Genomic DNA, 18740 nt, shown 5'->3' with positions numbered 1-18740 from the left:
CATGCCATTCCATGAGTTTCAACTCGAATCAATGAGCCCAATCAGTCCTCCATGACAACATAATCATAAACAGTAGGGCTGGCTAATAAGTCCTTAGTTTTGGAGTCATTCTCAGGTAAAACAATGACTAATCTATACATCCATATTTCCAAGTCCTATTCTTGAAGATCAATGGGTTTAATATTTATTGGAATGAGTGGAATTCTGAAAGACTTTCGTTATTAATGTAAAGATATCATTTAATTGTATTGTGTAGTAGAAAGTGATGGGTTAGAAGAAGCCAATATAACCAACCCATAAAGTAAAATGTAACATCCATATGGCCAGCTATGTAATCTAACATTGATTTATCCTGCAATAGGTAACATACATTTGTCTTCTAATGCATCATAAAAAAGGGAAACTAATCTAAAAGTAACAGAATGTAATCAGATTACGTTAGTTTAATCAGTGATTTAACTTTTACCCAATTTGACATAATGGATTACATTTCAAAATTAACCTACCTAACCTTGGTACATCTACCCTCAGTCCAGGTTGAATTAGATTCTCCCTGACTATCTAGCTTTCATTTCGGATATTGAGGATTATAATTCCTTCAGTCTCGATTTAGTTCAAGTCATTTCAAAAGTATATAGAGTTTGTCCCTCACCCCCACAGCCTGTATGTTTGACACCTCTGATATACTGTAATGTGTTCCTAATGCAAACCACAAGAAACGTAAATATACACTTTGATGTCTTTATTAATCTCATTAACACATATTACAAAGAGTAGAAATGGTAGAAAGAAGCAGTACACAGTTTAGCATAAAGTAACAGGAAATTATTTGCACCCTGTCCAAAGACATGATCCTGTCACTTATTCTAAAGCCATAGATGAGACTAATAGAAAAAGTCAAACAAGACACATTGTTCCAACAGACAAGATAATGGTAACAAAAACTAAATCACAAATTCACCCGTATTACTTATTATTCTACGACAGAGAACATCCATTTACAGTTTTGAAATATATTTACTCCAGCAGTTCAGTTGTTAAACAATGAGACTACCCTATTGTGGCATCTCTGGTAGCCACTGTGGTAAACACTAGGGCTGGGCGATATAGACCAAAATGTATATCAAAAGAATTACAATACAAAGGATGATATCGTATAAACGAGTGCAAGATATAAATGCAGATGACGCTGTGGCATGGCCTCCATTTAAACGTGGCCTAGGGAGCTACACTGGCTGGAGGTGAGAACAAGTAGCCCATGTTTTAACCTGCAGAGGTATAGTGGAAATATCATGGGATACTAAGATCCAATGAGATGCATACCTACCGCAATTATACATATGGCAGTAAAAATAAACAATGTATTGTTATATTAAAATACATTTGAGAGAATCAGTTTTTGAAACAGGTAATGTCCTGTTTATTGACCTGTTTATCCTGTGTGATGATACAATAGCATGGTTATCAGTCAACTCGAAATGGGAAAAGGTTGTTTGGGGGACATGTTCGCAGTCAACAAGAAATGTTGAGTGGCCAATGAGAATCTCTCCATGCTTCATGCATTTTCTCGCACACTCATTTCCGATCTGAGTTTTTCATTTTCCTTGAATAAAAAATAAAATAAAAATTGGGTTAATTATAGTCCATTAATACAGTGAAATGGCCCCTCAGTATTTCACTGCCGAGGCCAAGTTTCTTGATGGTACACCATGCAGGCATGTGATGAAATGTTAAATATGATTATTACCTCTTGAAGTTTGGTATTCTCCTTTTTTAGCTTAACCAGGTACTCAATCCTCTGCTTATGGTTCTTATGGCCCACAAGCTTGCCGTTCTCCTCAGACAAGTGGTCAACCTGCTTCCGAAGAACCTCCACTTCCTGTAGGGGACAGTCGGGCAGATACAGACATTTCCCACCTTCACACTAAAACAATGTCCATATATTAACTAGATTCAGTACAGAAGGACCCTCCTAAAACTAATCATGGACTAGGACAGCTCCTGATATCATTGCTGTCTGGAGGAGCATGGAGATCGATGTCTCCCATAAAATGATCCAGCCTGTCAACTAGTGAAAGTTGCTATTTTCTGCATTCCATATAAATTACATGTATTTATTTAAATAAGAATTTGATCTTAATTGACCTGCCTGCTCAAATCAAATAAATAATTGTGTCGATTCAAAATTACAATAACCAGAACCCCTTCAGACCCTGATGCCGTTCTCACCTGAAGCAGTCTCTCCTTGTCGTGCTCCTTAGTGCTCAGCTCTCTGAGCTCCAGGCAGCGATTCCTCAGCTCGTTAGTCAGCTCCTGGACACAGATGTGAGACTGGGCCAGTAGGGATTCCTGACTCTGCAGTCTAATCAAAACCAGAAACAAACAAAAACAGATGTCAAACTTTAACAAATGCATATTAGAGAAAGTGTATTTGCATACACATGTAGATTACACATAACATACTTTGTTCTCTCACACATTCTATTTGCATACCTTTCCCGAGCTTCAGTGAGCCTCTGTATTACTGTGCTCTGAAAATGAAAGGAATGAGGCAATATGTAAAAACCACCTTCTGCAAACAATGGCATTTTCTGTTTACAAAAACTCAAATTCAGGTGAACAGGAGAGTTGAGTGATTGATACACACCTTTTCACGCCTCTCCTCCTGCAGCTCCCTCAAGACATTCTGATGAATGGCCTCATTTAAAACTTCACTGTCAATTAATATATATATCCATCAGACACTTGACAAATCAACTGTCTGATAACACTTGGGTTGCAAAAATGAATTGGTGAAAATAAGAGATTTTGAATGGACTAACCAATTTGTGTTTTCATTCTGAGCCAGTTGGTTCTGCTTGGTGTAGAACTGGTCAAGAAGAACTTGGATCTCCAGTCGCATCATTTCCTTCTCATTCAGCTGACCCTGTGGGAAATCAACACAGACTTGTTAGATGCCATATGTGTTATATCAATGTGTTAAATAAGTGTCTCAATATTGGATGTTTAGCATTCATCATGACATCCCGTAAACAAAAAAACCCACCTTGAGCCTCTGGATCTCCTCGTTCTTGGCGGCCCTTTCCGAGTTGAGCTCAGTGAGGAGCACTTCCATAGTCAACATGGAGGAGCGTCGGTTCTCCAGCTCCCTCTCCTGGCACTCCAGCACCTGGCTCAGATCAGTGTTGAAGCTCCGGGGGGTGTGAGGTGTCTGAGAAATCAATAAGATTAGCTAACCCTCTTGATCAGACAGAGTTCCTTCCTGGTAATGCATACAGGAGGGAAAACCATCAGACACAAGTATCCGTTACCTGTGGCAGCACTTTAGGGGTGACTGATGACTGTGGAATACGATTGGCACTCTCGCCTCGGACAGTCCTCTCAACCGCTTCTTGCTGTTGTTTTAACTGGTGAAAAGCAGGCAGGGAAATCCCATGAGTAAAGGTCATGTCTAAAGGTCTGGTCTCAATTCTACCATTTTCCATGCTACTGTAGCCCTTGATTCATTTTCAGTGGCTCTTTGTATATGTATAGAAACAGGTCTGTTACCTTCTCCTGGAGAGTTTGGATGATAGCCTCCTTCTGAGCAGTCTGATCCTGTGAAGCTTGGAGAAGACCTGCCTGCTCATCTAACACCTTGGTGAGTCGCTCCACCTCCTCAGTGGCATAGACCACCTCCTCCTGAAGCACCTCTACCTGAGGACAAACATCCATCCAGACATTGTCATAATGATGGATTTCAGGCACATGTTATCGTATCAAAGCTCAAGAGGCCATATTGTTAATTTAAAATGAACTCCAAGTCTTACCTCTATCAGATTAGAAGCTACCATCCTTTCTGCTGCTTCTCTCAGGTTCAGGAGCTCTGCTTGCATCCTGTTGTTGTGTTCCTTGATCTCCTCTCTCTCAGAGCAAGCAGCATTGTACTTAGCCTGTCAGAACAAAACAGGCCAAAACTAAAACACATTGATAAAATACAGTAAGAATTGAGAAGAATACAAGTTAAACATGATAATTCATTAAAAGATAAACAAATTACTTGAGTCAGTACCGTGAGGTCTTTGACATCTCCAGACAGCATGGCGAGGCACTGATCCTTTTCGCCCAGCTCACTGCGGAGGTCCCTGGTCTGGTTTATCAGCTCCAGCACAAACTCCTGTTAAACACAAGAGACATCATATCCATGCTATAATCCAAAATAATAATAATTAATGGCAGGTCATTTAAGTGAGCAGACTTACTTTGTCTTGTGCAATCTTTTGCTCAAGACTGGTTATGGTCCCATTGGCAGCTGTCAGATTTTGTTCAAGGCTTTCCATATTAGAAGCCTTTCAAAGTAAAATACAAACGGAGAGGGTCAATTACAGTTGATTGGAGATTAAGATTCAATATGGCAAAGAGTGTTCAACTAAACTAAAACATACTGTTGATAGCAATTTCTAAAAAATAAAAAAAATAAAACTTCTACTTAACTCTAGGGCACTATAATACCCAACCATGTAAACACGAAACACTAACGATGAAAAACTGACCTGTTGTTGGCTTTGTGTAGTCAGGTCAGACACTTGCTTCCTTAGCACTGCATTCTGCTCCATTGTCTGAACAAGCTCTCTGGGGAGAAACAAATGAAATATGTCAACATAACATTTCAAATGCACTTCAAGGAGGTCTCATCATCCACAAATCGAACACAATCCTTTATACAACTCACTCTAAAGTGCTCTCTTTATCCTCTTTCAACTGGGAGGTCAGATTACTGGTGTGTTCTCTTTCAGACTGCAGAGCGTTTGTCAATTCCTACAATGCAAGCAACATATTCATCAAGAAAAAGGAATCACACAAAACCCTCAAACGTTTAACTGTAATTTAATGCAAATGAGAGACATGTTCTGAATGTCCTTAACAGATAAGCAGTGCTTGGTTGATTTAAAGAGAGGCTGACTGACCGTGATTTGGGCCTGCTGAGCTGTGACCTCCTGCCGTTTCTCCTCTAGCTGCTGCCTGGACTGGTCTGCATCAAACTTGGCCTCTGCCTGGAGCTGGTCAAAGGCATCCTGCAGGGACCGCTGCTGCTCTAGGAGCTGCTCCCACTCCCGCCTGGGGGAGAGAGGGAAAACATGTGAGGGGGAGGAGATGGAGAGTCTGCTAACTACTATGGTGACATTGAGTTCGCAGGGTTTCCATCAAACGGAGGAAATCTCATCCGACACACACGAAACAACAAGACAGCTGTAGCCATGCATACATACTGGACTTCTTGGAGCTGTAGCTGAGTGCTGATCAGGCTGCTAGAGAGGTGTGACGTCTCCTTCTGCTGTTCACTCTGGCCCTCACACAGCTCCTTCTTCACAGCAGCCAGCTCCCTATCAGAGGACTGCAGCACCAGGCGCAGGTCATGAACCTCGCTCTTCAGAACTACAAAAGAGAATGGATCGTTTTGATAACCATATAATACCCAGGAAAAAGACAAACCCTCCTGTCCTCCGACTCAATTATTGGAACATTATGGTTTTAACAGTGGGTGCCTGGGTGGTGAAGTAGGGGTTTCTTTAGTCTAAAACTAGTAACACAATTGAGTATTACAGTTCTGGCCATAGTGGATGCATACAGTCTTCGACTACTATCGCCAGAGAACCCTGGGTAACTCAGTATAAACTTGGTAAAGTGTGTGATTGGTTATTACCCTCCCATGTCCTTCTCTCGGTCTGTAGGTTCTGCTCCAGGTTGCTAATAGTCTCCTGCAGGCTCAGCTGTTCTCTGTTCCAGCCACGTCGCTCAGTGGAGAGCAGCTGGACATGCAAATAAAGAATTCATTACCATAGCGTCATAGTCATTACCTGTAAACCAATACAGCTCAAGAGATGACTTTATTATCTTCAAGACAGGGCTTGAATATCACATGGAATGAAACACCTCAGGCAATGTATTCAGCTTTATCTGTACATAGTTATGCAAGTTTCAAGTTGAATTAAATCAGGATACACATGGTATATACCATCCAACGAAATTCTTATTTGCAGGTTCCTTCTCGACAATGCAACAATAAGAAATAATAAAAGATAAGAATACTAACATAACATATCCAGACCATGACAGAAGTTCCCTACCTCATCCTTGCAGCTGAACTCCTCTATCATCCCAGTCACCTGCTCCTCCAGCTTGACAATCTGCTGCAGCAGCTTCCTGCTCTTCAGCTCCTCCTGGTCCAGCAGAGTCTGCACCTGACTGGCTTGCTCCTGCCAAGCAAAAGGGAAATAGATTTGTAGATTCCACCAAGAGAATGAGAAGTATAACGTTACGTTATCTGTTTTATAAGTGATGAGGCCCGGGTGCTGTACCTGGACCTGTTGCAGCTCCTCAGTCAGCGCCTCACAGGCCATCTCAGTCATAGCTGGTGGAGGCTGCTCACTCTGGATGTCATCCACGTCTTCATCTTCTCTCCCGTTCACGTTCAGGTGGTCGGGGCTGGAGAGTGGCACCAAGCGGGTCCGCAGGTTGTAGGCCTTGGTGGGGGTGGTGAGAATCTGGAGAACAAAACAGTCACATAAAATTAGCATGAGAAATAAAGTATTAGTCATTAATAGGCTATCTTCATAGAATTAAACCAAGGTTGAGCAAAGTCCTGGATCTAGAGGTACCCCAACCCGTGACCCTCTATATTAGCTCAGGCACAGCCCTCGAGGGGCATTGAGCCATCGGCGAGCTGCTAAATAAAGCAAATACCCTCACCTTGATAGTTTCAAAGTGGATCTTGTTCAGCTGAGAAACTTCCAGTTTCTTGTGAGCCTTTGTGGCCTCCAGAATGTTCTCCAGGTGCTTGTTGGACTTATCCAGGTACCTCGTCTCTGATTCCAACTCTGACATCTGTTTCCTGGAACATAAGGAACAATCCTTAAACCTCTGAAGCAGAATATGGGCCTATAACAAAAAACATGGTGCCAATAAACTTCAAGTTCCAAGAGCTAATTACAATTAAATGCAACAATTTGTTTTTGTCCATGAAGTCAAGGGTTCATACTGAATATCATGACAGCATGCATGTCTCTAGAGAGCCTCCTTACTTGGTGAGTTCCTTATACTCTTCGAAGGCTTGGATGGTGGCTGTGAGTTCCGTCTGTTTCTGGAGAAACTGGGCCTTAAGCCTCTCCATGGATATGGCAGAAATGTTTTCTGCAGTTACCGGAGTGGAGTAAGACGGCTGAGCTGTGGAGAAATGTTAAATTCACTTGACTGAATACCCTTGCATGCTTTGATGAATTACATCACTAATATAATCACAACAAGAATAATAAGCATAATACAAACATTACTACAAGCATACTTCAACATTTACAGCGCTACAATGCGGTACTTTCACAATGATGTGCAGTCCCTTCATTACTTGTGCATCTCCTGTGCTTACCTCCAGCAGACCACTCAGTCTCCAGAGCCCTCTGGAATTCCTCCTCTAGCTCTGCAGCAGCTTGGCCTGCAGCCTCTTTAGCTCTCCTCACAGACTCAAGAGAGCGGAGCTGCCGGTTCTCCTCCCGGAGGCTGTAGTTCTCTGCTGCATACCGGGTCATCTTTGGGTGATGCGCAATCTGTAGGACAGAGGGAATGAGAAGTAGCCACAAATGCCAAATTCAATCAAATTAAGGAGTTGTACATGTGGTTGTTCATTTTCTGAAGTGTTTTGTGAAAGTGCGAGTTGAATTGGGGATTGGGGTCAACAGTACTTTAACGGGGTAACATATTGTACCTGGTCTTGAAGGATCTTGATCTCGTCCTTGAGCTGGTTGACGAGGGCTTGGCTCTGTGGGTCAGACAGTAATCCCTGGCCACCCTTTAGGCTCTTCTCCAGGCGAGAGATGTGTTCCTCTCTAAACTTGAGAATCATGCGGTTGGAGTGAATGAACTTCTCCTTTTGGGACCAGGCCTCCTCAAGCTGAGCCACCTTCTGGAGCAGCATCTAAGGAGGGGAGGATATACAGTATGTCTATTAACTACCATCCCTCTCTAACAAACAATATTCAGACTAGAGGTTGACCTATTAAAATCGGCATGGCCGATTAATTAGGGCCGATTTCAAGTTTTCAAAACAATCGGTAATCGGCATTTTTGGACACCAATTATTGGTGTCCGATTACATTGCAATCCACAAGGAAACTGCGTGGTAGGCTGACCACCTGTTACGCGAGTGCAGTGTCAAAAGGAACTTGTGGCTGCAAGGAGCCACGGTAAGTTACTAGCTAACATTAAACTTATCTCATAAAAAAAAAAAAAACTATCTTAACATAATCACTAGTTAACGACATATGGTCGTTAATATATTACTAGGTTAACTAGCTTGTCCTGCGTTGCAGAAAATAAATGCGGGGCCTGTTAATTTATCATCGAATCACAGCATACTTCAACGTCGCCAAACGGATTTAACAAAAAGCGCATTGCCGAAAAAAGCACAACCATAAACATCAATGCCTTTCTCAAAATCAATACAGAGAAGTATATATTTTTTAAAACCTGCAAATTTAGTTCAAATAAATTAATGTTAGCAGGCAATATTAACTAGGGAAATTGTGTCACTTCTCTTGCGTTCAGTGCAAGCAGTGCCAGGGTATATGCAACAGTTTGGGCTGCCTGGCTCGTTGCAAACTAATTTGCCAGAATTTTACGTAATTATGACATAACATTGACGGTTGTGCAATGTAACAGCAATATTTAGACTTAGGGTTGCCACCCGTTCGATAAAATACAGAACGGTTCCGTATTTCACTGAAATAATAAAAGTTTTGTTTTCGAAATGAGTTTATTGGTTTGACCATATGACCAAAGGCTCATATTTCTGTGTGATTATTAGATTATAATGAAGTATATGATTTGATATTTGATAAAACAGTCTGAGCGGTGGTAGGCAGCAGCACACTTGTAAGCATTCATTCAAACACCACTTTACTGCATTTTCCAGCAGCTCTTAGCAATGCTTGAAGCACAGCGCTGTTTATGACTTCAAGCCTATCAACTCCTGAGATTAGGCTGGCAATAGTAAAGTGCCTATTAGAACATGCAAAGGTATATAATATGCAACTAGTATAGAGAGAAATCGTTGACGCCTCATAATTTCTATAATAACTACAACTTAAAACTTCTTAACTCTGAGAATTGAAGAACTGGGAATATTAATCCACCAGCTTCATATGTTATCATGTTCTGAGCAAGGAACTTAAACGTTAGCTTTTTTACATGGCACATATTGCACTTTTTCTTTCTTCTCCAACACTGTGTTTTTGCATTATTTAAACCAAATTGAACATGTTTCATTATTTGAGACTAAATAGATTTTATTGATGTATTATATTAAGTTAAAATAAGTGTTCTTTCAGTATTGTTGTAAATGCCATACACACACACACAAAGTCAGAAGTTTACATACATTTAGGTTGGAGTCATTATAAGTCGTTTTTCAACCACTCCAAATTTCTTGTTAACAAACTATAGTTTTGGCAAGTCGGTTAGGACATCTGTGTGCATGACACAAGTCATTTTTCCAACAATTGTTTACACACAGATTATTTCACTGTATCACAGTTCCAGTGGGTCAGAAGTGTACATACACTAAGTTGACTGTGCCTTTAAACAGCTTGAAAAATTCCAGAAAATTATGTCATGGCTTTTGATAGGCTAATTGACATAATTTGAGTCAATTGAAGGTGTATCTGTGGAAGTATTTCAAGGCCTACCTTCAAACTCAGTGCCTCTTTGCTTGACATCATGGGAAAATCTAAAGAAATCAGCCAAGACCTCAGAAAAACAATTGTAGACCTCCACAAGTCTGGTTCATGCTTGGGAGCAATTTCCAAACGCCTGAAGGTACCACATTCACCTATACAAACAATAGTAAGCAAGTATAAACACCATGTGACCACGCAGCCATCATACCGCTCAGGAAGGAGACGCGTTCTGTCTCCTAGAGATGAACATACTTTGGTGTCAAAGTGCAAATCAATCCCAGAACAGCAGCAAAGGACCTTGTGAAGATGCTCGAGGAAACGGGTACAGAAGTATATATATCCACAGTAAAACTGGTCCTATATCGACATAACCTGCAAGGCAACTCAGCAAGGAAGAAGCCACTGCTCCAAAACCAACATCTCAAGACATCAGTCAGGAAGTTAAAGCTTGGTCGCAAATGGGTCTTCCAAATGGACAATGACCCCAAGCATACTTCCAAAGTTATGGCTTAAGGAGAATAAAGTCAAGGTATTAGAGTGGCCATCACAAAGCTCTGACGCTTGTCTTATGTGGCAGGGCTTGCAAACTATTAGAGACTACAAAGGGAAGCACAGCCGGGAGCTGCCCAGTGACGAGCCTACCAGACGAGCTAAATCACTTACATTTACATTACATTTAAGTCATTTAGCAGACGCTCTTATCCAGAGCGACTTACAAATTGGTGCATTCACCTTATGACATCCAGTGGAACAGTAGTGCATCTAAATCTTTTAAGGGGGGTGAGAGGGATTACTTCTATGCTCGCTTCGAGGGAAGCAACACTGATGCTCTCATGCATGCCTTTAAACAGGTCATCATACACAAGGCAGCGGGGCCAGACGGATTACCAGGACGTGTGCTCCGGGCATGTGCTGACTAACTGGCAGGTGTCTTTACTGACATTTTCAACATGTCCCTGATTGAGTCTGTAATACCAACATGTTTCAAGCAGACCACCATAGTCCCTGTGCCCAAGAACACAAAGGCAACCTGCCTAAATGACTACAGACCCGTAGCACTCACGGCCGTAGCCATGAAGTGCTTTGAAAGGTTGGTAATGGCTCACAACACCATTATCCCAGAAACCCTAGACCCAGTCCAATTTGCATACCGCCCAAACAGATCCACAGATGATGCAATCTCTATTGCACTCCACACTGCTCTTCCCAACTGGACAAAAGGAACACGTATGTGAGATTGCTATTCATTGACTACAGATCAGCGGTCAACACCATAGTACCCACAAAGCTCATTACTAAGCTAAGGATCCTGGGACTAAACACCTCCCTCTGCAACCGGATCCTGGACTTCCTGACGGGCCGCCCCCAGGTGGTGAGGGTAGGTAGCAACACATCTGCCAAGCTGATCCTCAACACTGGAGCTCCCCAGGGGTGCGTGCTAAGTCCCCTCCTGTACTCCCTGTTCACCCACGACTGCATGGCCAAGCACGACTCCAACACCATCATTAAGTTTGCAGACGACACAACAGTGGTAGGCCTGATCACCGACAACGAGGAGACAGCCTATAGGGAGTTCAGAGACCTGGCCGGGTGGTGCCAGAATAACAACCTATCCCTCAACGTAACCAAGACTAAGGAGATGATTGTGCAGTACAGGAAAAGGAGGACCGAGCACGCCCACATTCTCATCGACGGGGCTGTCGTGGAGCAGGTTGGGAGCTTCAAGTGCCTTGGTGTCCACATCAACAAACTAGAATGGTCCAAACATACCAAGACAGTCGTGAAGAAGGCATGGCAAAGCCTATTCCCCCTCAGGAAACTAAAAAGATTTGGCATGGGCCCCGAGATCCTCAAAAGGTTCTACAGCATCACTGCCTGGTACGGCAATTGCTCGGCCTCTGACCGCAAGCCACTACAGAGGGTAGTGCGTACGGCCCAGTACATCACTGGGGCTAAGCTGCCTGCCATCCAGAACCTCTACACCAGGCGGTGTCAGAGGAAGGCCCTAAAAATTGTCAAAGACCCCAGCTACTCCAGTCATAGACTGTTCTCTCTACTACCACATGGCAAGCGGTACAAGAGTGCCAAGTCTAGGACAAAAAGGCTTAACAGTTTTTTCCCCAAGCCATAAGACTCCTGAACAGGTAATCAAATGACTACCCGGACTATTTGCATTGTGTGCCCCCCCAACCCCTCTTTTTACGCTGATGCTACTCTGTTTGTTATATATGCATAGTTACTTTAACTATACATTCATGTACATACGACCTCAATTGGGCTTGACTAATGGGTGTCTGAGAACAACAAGAGAACAACCAGTGCTCCTGCACATTGGCTAACCGGGCTATCTGCATCGTGTCCCGCCACCCAACAAACTCGCTTTTACACTACTGCTACTCTCTGTTCATCATATATGCATAGTCACTTTAACCACATCTACATGTACATACTACCTCAATCAGCTTGACTAACAGGTGTCTGTATGTAGCCTCGCTACTGTTTATAGCCTGTCTTTTTACTGTTATTTCTTTACCTACCTATTGTTCACCTAATACCCTTTTTGCACTATTGGTTAGAGCCTGTAAGTAAGCATTTCACTAAGGTGTTGTATTCGGCACACGTGACAAATAAACTTTGATTTGACCTCAATCCTATAGAAAATTTGTGGGCAGAACTGAAAAAGCGTGTGCGAGTGAGGAGGCCTACAAACCTGACTCCGTTACACCAGCTCTGTCAGGAGGAATGGGTCAAAATTCACCCAACTTATTGTGGGAAGCTTGTGGAAGGCTACCCAAAACGTTTGACCCAAGTTAAACAATTGAAAGGCAATGCTACCAAATGAGTGTATGTAAACTTCTGACCCACTGGGAATGTGATGAAAGAAATAAAAAGGTGAATCACTACTATTATTCAGACATTTTACATGCTTCAAATAAAGTGGTGATCCTAACTGACCTAAGACAGGGAATTATTACTCTATTTAAAATGTCAGGAATTGTGAAAAACTGAGTTTAAATGCTTATGGCTAAGGTGTGTGTATAATATATATATATATACACATATATATATATATACACATATATATATATATATATATACATATACATACACACACACACATATATACACACACACAAAAAAAAGTCAAATCGGTAACGGCTTTTTTTGGTCCTCCAATAATGGCGGAGAAAAATCATAATTGGTCAACCTCTAATTCAGACATAACATTGACTTATGTCATCTGTTTCAAAGTACAGAAAGCTATACCTGCTTGTCGTTTTCACACTTTTTCCACAGACGCACAGCTTCTAAAAACTGTGTCTTGTATGAGGCATCAAGACTGCCTTCAGAGAGGTCTGGGGAGATGAATGTGTAGAAACAATAACACTTTCCAGAATGAATGTTACAGGGGAAAATTGACAGTATACACACACATGTAAGAATCAACTAGTGAGCCAGTGTAACAAAGCCTAGGTCAGATGTTTAGGGGAACCTGAATTGTAACCTTACCAATGGGAATCTGGGGCCCTCCTGGGGCCATGTCTCCCCCACTGTGTGTCTGGGCAAAGAGAGCCTGAGCTAGCTGCTCCTTCAGCTTTTTCACCTCAGTCTGAAGCTGCCTCACATTCCCCTGCGTGTCTTCGTTGATCATGGCCTGAAAGCACCAGAAATCACGAGATGCTCACTAAACTACAAGATATATATATATATATATATATATATATATATATATACAATCAGTAGCACTTTATATGGAGGAAACTTTTTGCCTATTCAATTACTGATTGTGATAAAATAAACTTTTCATACTAACCTTGTTTTTGATCAACTTGGCTCTCTGGGCAAACTGTAAGGTGGATAGAGTTTCCCCAAAGCACTTAGAGCCTGGGTGCACATTGGCTATAATGTAGGTCTTAGCATTTCCTCCAAGAGAGTCCTGCAGAAAAAGGTTCTGTTAGCACACATCAGGAACATCAAGAAAGCAAGAGCTTTGTTTTTGTATTAAATCGAATTAGACACAAGTGCCTTTTACCCGAAGCAAGAAGGTGAGTTTGGAGTCCCTGTAGCAGATATGCCGGCTCTTCCCATTAGACACATCCACCAGCGCCATGATCACCTGGCCCAGGCACATGAGGGAGCGGTTGATGCTGCTGGCCTCCTGGAAGAGAAGATAGGGGGTATATGTCAGGAGTGATAACAATATAACAAATGTGTACACAGCACACAATAACACATACAAGTTGGAATGTAGCACTCTAAAGCTTTGTTGTGTGCAGTGTTGTGAATGTTTGTTCAGTCAGCGGACAGTAGTCCTGGAGCATCACCTTGAGTCTGGAACCCTCTGTGTGTGTGTCTCTCTGCCTCTCCGACCCTGCCAGGTCCACCAAGTTCAGCTGGGATGTGCGAATGTTCACCACCTCCTTAGCAGTCTCCTTGGACTCCAGAGTCATGGTGAAGACTGCATGGGACCGTGAGGACTCTCTGTTCATGGAGGTAGAGGCCACGCGCCGATTACGCCAACCCATCGACAGCACCTGCGAGGAAGCGGGATAAGTTCAACGCAAACAGCTCAATGGCAGTCAAATCAATCTTCCACAATAAATTAAAGTATTCTATGACCAAAGCATTGTATAAAGCAAGTCATTGAATCAATCACATTTAATTATTTACTACCTGGTAAGCTTCAGCAGCTGAAGTGACAAACTTCTCTACAGCCCCTTCCACAAACACCCCCTTCTTGATGTTCTCTCTGAGAAACAGGCTGGCTGAGGCGCTGTCCAGCAGGTCATAGATCTGCTCGTTGTAGATCTCAATGAAGGAGCATTTGCACAGGAAGCTTTTGGCATTCTCAGACTGTCAGGAAAAACAATGCATATTAAATCCTCAATCAGAGAAAAAAAACAGATAAACAACAAAATCACTTCAATGTCAGTTACTTTCTGCTCACCCTTTCTACCTCCCTGTTGATGAGGAAAAACAGGTACTCAAAACTTCGAGGGATAACTCCCCGTTGGTCATCAGTAAAGTTGTCGAAATCAGACGGACCTAGGGAAAGAACACACACAACATTTACTACAGAGGCACTGCAAAGAAATGAAGGTGTCTGTGCAACAAAACAAAATAATTCAATGCAGCACTCACCAAGCATTGTGAATGTTTTTCCAGAGCCAGTTTGTCCGCTGTAATAGGAAAACATCTGTGAGATATTACAGCACTTAAAACAAGAATGAACTGTAAAACAATAAGAAAAACCACTCACTAGGCAAAAATGGTGCCATTGTATCCATTAATACATGACTCAACAATGTTCTTGGCCACACTGGAGAATACAGAATCCTGTTACAGAGAGGAGACGGAAGAAAAATTCAGTTGGTTTGATTTGAGCCTCTATCTACTGATGTGTGAATTACTCCAGGTTACAGCAGCAGTTAAACTATAATCTATCCACCAACACTGACCTGAGTGATGTCCATGTCAGCAACATGGTCATAGGTGAATGTCCGTGGCTCCGGCTTGGAGTGCAGGCGAATGGTGTTGGGAGAGGTGACTGTGAGACAGAGGCCTTGGTCTCCATCAGTGGTCAGGCCAGTCCCCTGGGTCAGAGGTCTCACCCGAACAAACACTTTGATCGAGTCACTATCACCACTACATTACAGAACACGAACATTCAAGGGTTAATACACTTTACCAACAGACTGGGTGCCAGTTTCTGCTCCCTTGCAAACTTCTTATGGAATTGCCGTGACAAACAAGAGGTACTGGCAGTATAAATTGCCAAATGAGGCAGGGCAACTCGTGTGTCAGTATGTGTAGAGTGAGTATGTATTATTAAATTGAAGACAATAGCCAGCTCTTGCGAGAAATAAGCATTATTAAGCCACAATACCTGTGGGTTATTTGTTGATGCTGCATTGAGCAATCGACAGATTCTGGTAACAGAGAGGAGACATACAGTTAGCTAGTTAGTCAAGGTTGATCAAGGAACTAGAGACACTGGTTTAAACAGAAACAAGTTTAATCAGATGTCTAAGCTTCATACAGCAAATGCATGCTAGGTAACGTTAGCTCACGAATAATATTAACGGAAGTAGCTAGGTAGCCAACAAACGCCAAAATATATATATTTTTTTAAATCACTTGCAAAAATGAATGTTATGGTGACGTACCCTTTCCCTTCGTATTCATGTTGAATATTTTCAGACAAGTAGCTTTGCTACTAGCAAACCATTCACAATAACTAATGTCAAAACTCCGCGATGGTGTGTTAGCTACAGCTACTAAAATCCATCTTCGAATTTGGCGGGTATATACTCGACCATCGACTGCTCGTGCCTTTTTCAATCATTTTATGGAATCAGTCATTGTTTATCGCCGTCAGCTGGACGAAGTCTGATTTACATCAACCTCTTTTTTTAAAGCATCGAGAAACCGAGCTACAAATTATACACCAGATAATGTGATACCAAAGATGTTCTCATTGTTCTATCTGTGGTGATACTGTATAGCCAAAGATTTGTGGTATCCATTACTGGGCGTTACAGGTTTGCCTACAGAAAAGGTTACCATATATTTTCAACTAATCTGGTATATAATTATCTCCCTCTCCCAAAGCAGAAGCTGCATATATCATTTTCCATTACTGAACAGACAGTTATAAATACTATTTTAATAAAATGTACACTCTCCTATAATAAAATGTGGACTCTTTTTCGGTCGCGACCAGCACTTCACTTTCATGCTGGTTTGGTTCAAAGTCATGCAACGCTATTGGCTATTTCGTAAGCAGCTCCGCCCTATTTCCTTTTTTTCTGTTTATTTAATTGGTCCAAATCGAGGCGTTTAAATTCGAAATCTACTGGTCACTTGCTCATCGAGGGACTTTCGAAAACGTGAACTGTGTGTGGAGGTCGTTACCGGCTAGAGAAGTTATTTTCTGTTTATCTCACTTGAATTGAGGTATGTAGCTATCTGGCATTATTGGGGAAATTATATTGCTTTGACATTCACGCTGCTTTTAAGTTAATCTATATCGCATAATTTCTTAAATTGTAGCGTACAGTAACGTTAGCTAACTCGCTAACTGACTTTAGTTTCCTTTCTGCCTGAGTCCTACTTACTGAGGGCAAAATATAATTCAAAACGGGTAAATGTTACGCTAAACTTCCTAACTAGCAAAATGACATTAGATAACGTTAGCTGTCTTAAGTTAACTGGTTATAGTAGTGTCAACGCGAGCTTCTAACCCGCATTGGCAGCAGTTGATAACGTCCGGTAACGTTTGACGTTACATTTAATATTGTTATTTAATTAGCTAAGTCAGTTAAGCACGTTCTTATTTACAGTGACGGCCAAACCCGGACGACGCTCAGCCAATTGTGCGCCGCCCTATGGGACTCCCAATCACGGCTGGATTCGAACCAGGGAGTGTAGTGAGGACTCGTGCACTGAGATGCAGTGCCTTAGACTGCTGGGCCACTCGGGAGCCCACAAACGGTAGCCAACTAGGGTAGTGCGAACTGCCCAGTACATCACTAGGGCCATTCTCCCTGCCATCCAGGACCTCTATACCAGGTTGTGTCAGAAGAAGGCCCTAAAGTGTCCGACTCCAGCGTACCTGAGCGTTAAGTCTAGGTCCAAAAGACTTCTAAACAGCTTCTGCCCCCAAGCCATAAGACACCTAATCAAATGGCTACCCAGACTTTTCATTGCCCCCCCTCTTTCACACAACTGCTACTGTTATCAATGCATAGTCACTTTAATAACTCTACCCACATGTGTATATAATACCTCAACTAACCCCCGCACATGGACTCTGTACGGATATCCCCCTGTGTATATAGTCTCGCTTTTATTTTACTGCTGCTCTTAAATGAGTTTTTTTTAAAAACTGCATTGGTGGTTAGGGACTAGTAAGTAAGCATTTCACCTGTTGTATTTGATGTGTGACTAATAAAATTGGATTTTGACTACCAGTTTGCATATTACAGGGCTAATGTGTTGATGAGTAGATGTTAGTTATGTAATGTGAGCAATCTCTATTTGAGTTTGTTAACATTACCTAGGTGATGTCAGTGCAATGACAATTTGTAAAGAAATTTTTCCGCAATCAGACATTACTGCACTTACACAAGACAATAGCAAGACTAGCTCATGGCATTGTTCCAAACTTAAAATGAACCTAAAATGGCATACCCAAATCTAACTTCCTGTAGCTCGGGACCTGAAGCAAGGATAAGCATATTCTTGATACCATTTGAATGGAGGTTCTTTGTAGTTTGTGGAAATGTCAAGTGAATGTGGGAGAATATAACACAAAGATCCGCCCAAATGTGCTTAATTGTTTGTTTTTTTAAATACATGATCAAGTTCAGAACGGTGCACGCTCAAACAATAGCATGAGATTCTTCACTGTAATAGCTACTGTAACTTGGACAGTGCAGTTAGATGAACAAGAATTTAAGCTTTCTGACAATATCAGATATGTATGTTCTTGTTACTTACAACCTCATGCTAATCGTATTAGCCTGTTAGCTCAACCGTCCCGCGGTGACCCACCGATCCTGTAGAGGCTAAACAAAAATGCTGCATTTGCGTTAACGTTAGTTTAGTTGACTATTCACCAAGGAAAATTACATTTTGGTCAAACTGAAGAATTTCAAATGAAAACACTACAAAGAATACTACGGTCATGTCTGCAATTCACTATCTGGTCATATGAATTCAGCCAGTACATTGGAAGTTAAGTTTCAGAGACACCTATTGTGGCCTGATGAATATGTTTTTCTCCCCACTGGTAGCCACATGACTCTTAAACCTTTTCTCTCAAAGTTAATTGCACATGACTTCTGTGTTGCTGTTTACACGCATTCATTGTCAGCAAGGATCCAAACACCATACACTTATGGTGCATTTAGAATGTATTCAGACACCTTGACTTATGTTACAGCCTTATTCTAAAATTGTTTTCCCCTCAATCTAAACACAATACCCCATGACAAAGCAAACCGGGTTAGAAATGTTTGATAATGTTCA

General features: G+C 41.9%; 2 protein-coding genes across 2 annotated transcripts in view; one reads left to right on the top strand and one right to left on the bottom strand.

The window, feature by feature from the left end:
- Positions 1-727: 727 nt before the first annotated feature.
- kif15 (kinesin family member 15) lies at positions 728-16406 on the bottom strand. Its single transcript, XM_029675505.2, has 35 exons — positions 15875-16406; positions 15595-15637; positions 15167-15353; positions 14968-15044; positions 14850-14887; positions 14656-14753; positions 14382-14561; positions 14033-14242; positions 13741-13866; positions 13522-13644; positions 13218-13362; positions 12975-13063; positions 7739-7948; positions 7403-7580; positions 7062-7203; positions 6730-6871; positions 6339-6524; positions 6108-6236; positions 5684-5789; positions 5250-5415; positions 4947-5097; positions 4712-4797; positions 4533-4611; positions 4242-4328; positions 4052-4156; positions 3810-3932; positions 3550-3696; positions 3312-3407; positions 3047-3211; positions 2823-2926; positions 2648-2714; positions 2494-2531; positions 2230-2362; positions 1748-1879; positions 728-1603 (listed from the first exon to the last, which is right to left on the bottom strand). Exons 1-35 carry the CDS (start codon positions 15891-15893, stop codon positions 1556-1558), a joined length of 4155 nt encoding a protein of 1384 aa, XP_029531365.1. The 5' UTR covers positions 15894-16406; the 3' UTR covers positions 728-1555.
- Positions 16407-16566: 160 nt separating this feature from the next.
- LOC115138560 (transforming acidic coiled-coil-containing protein 3-like) overlaps positions 16567-18740 on the top strand; it is a 19235-nt gene continuing 17061 nt past the window's right edge. Inside the window, exon 1 of the mRNA XM_065025723.1 lies at positions 16567-16664. The gene's annotated coding sequence lies outside the window, so the exon portion shown is untranslated. The remainder of the gene's footprint in view (positions 16665-18740) is intronic.

This window comes from Oncorhynchus nerka, linkage group LG12 (assembly GCF_034236695.1).
Source record: "Oncorhynchus nerka isolate Pitt River linkage group LG12, Oner_Uvic_2.0, whole genome shotgun sequence".
NCBI classification, from domain to species: Eukaryota; Metazoa; Chordata; class Actinopteri; order Salmoniformes; family Salmonidae; genus Oncorhynchus; species Oncorhynchus nerka.
Note: the sequence above shows the minus strand (reverse complement) of the source record. Positions and strands in the feature narration are given on the sequence as shown.

What these genes read in the sequence shown, in the direction of transcription:
- kif15 (XM_029675505.2), bottom strand. An exon ending in AGTTCAGCTGCAAGGATGAG is followed by an intron (nt 5,790 to 6,107) that starts GTAGGGAACTTC and finishes TTGCATGTCCAG; the next exon opens with CTGCTCTCCACTGAGCGACG. An exon ending in GAGATGTCAAAGACCTCACG is followed by an intron (nt 3,933 to 4,051) that starts GTACTGACTCAA and finishes TTGTTCTGACAG; the next exon opens with GCTAAGTACAATGCTGCTTG.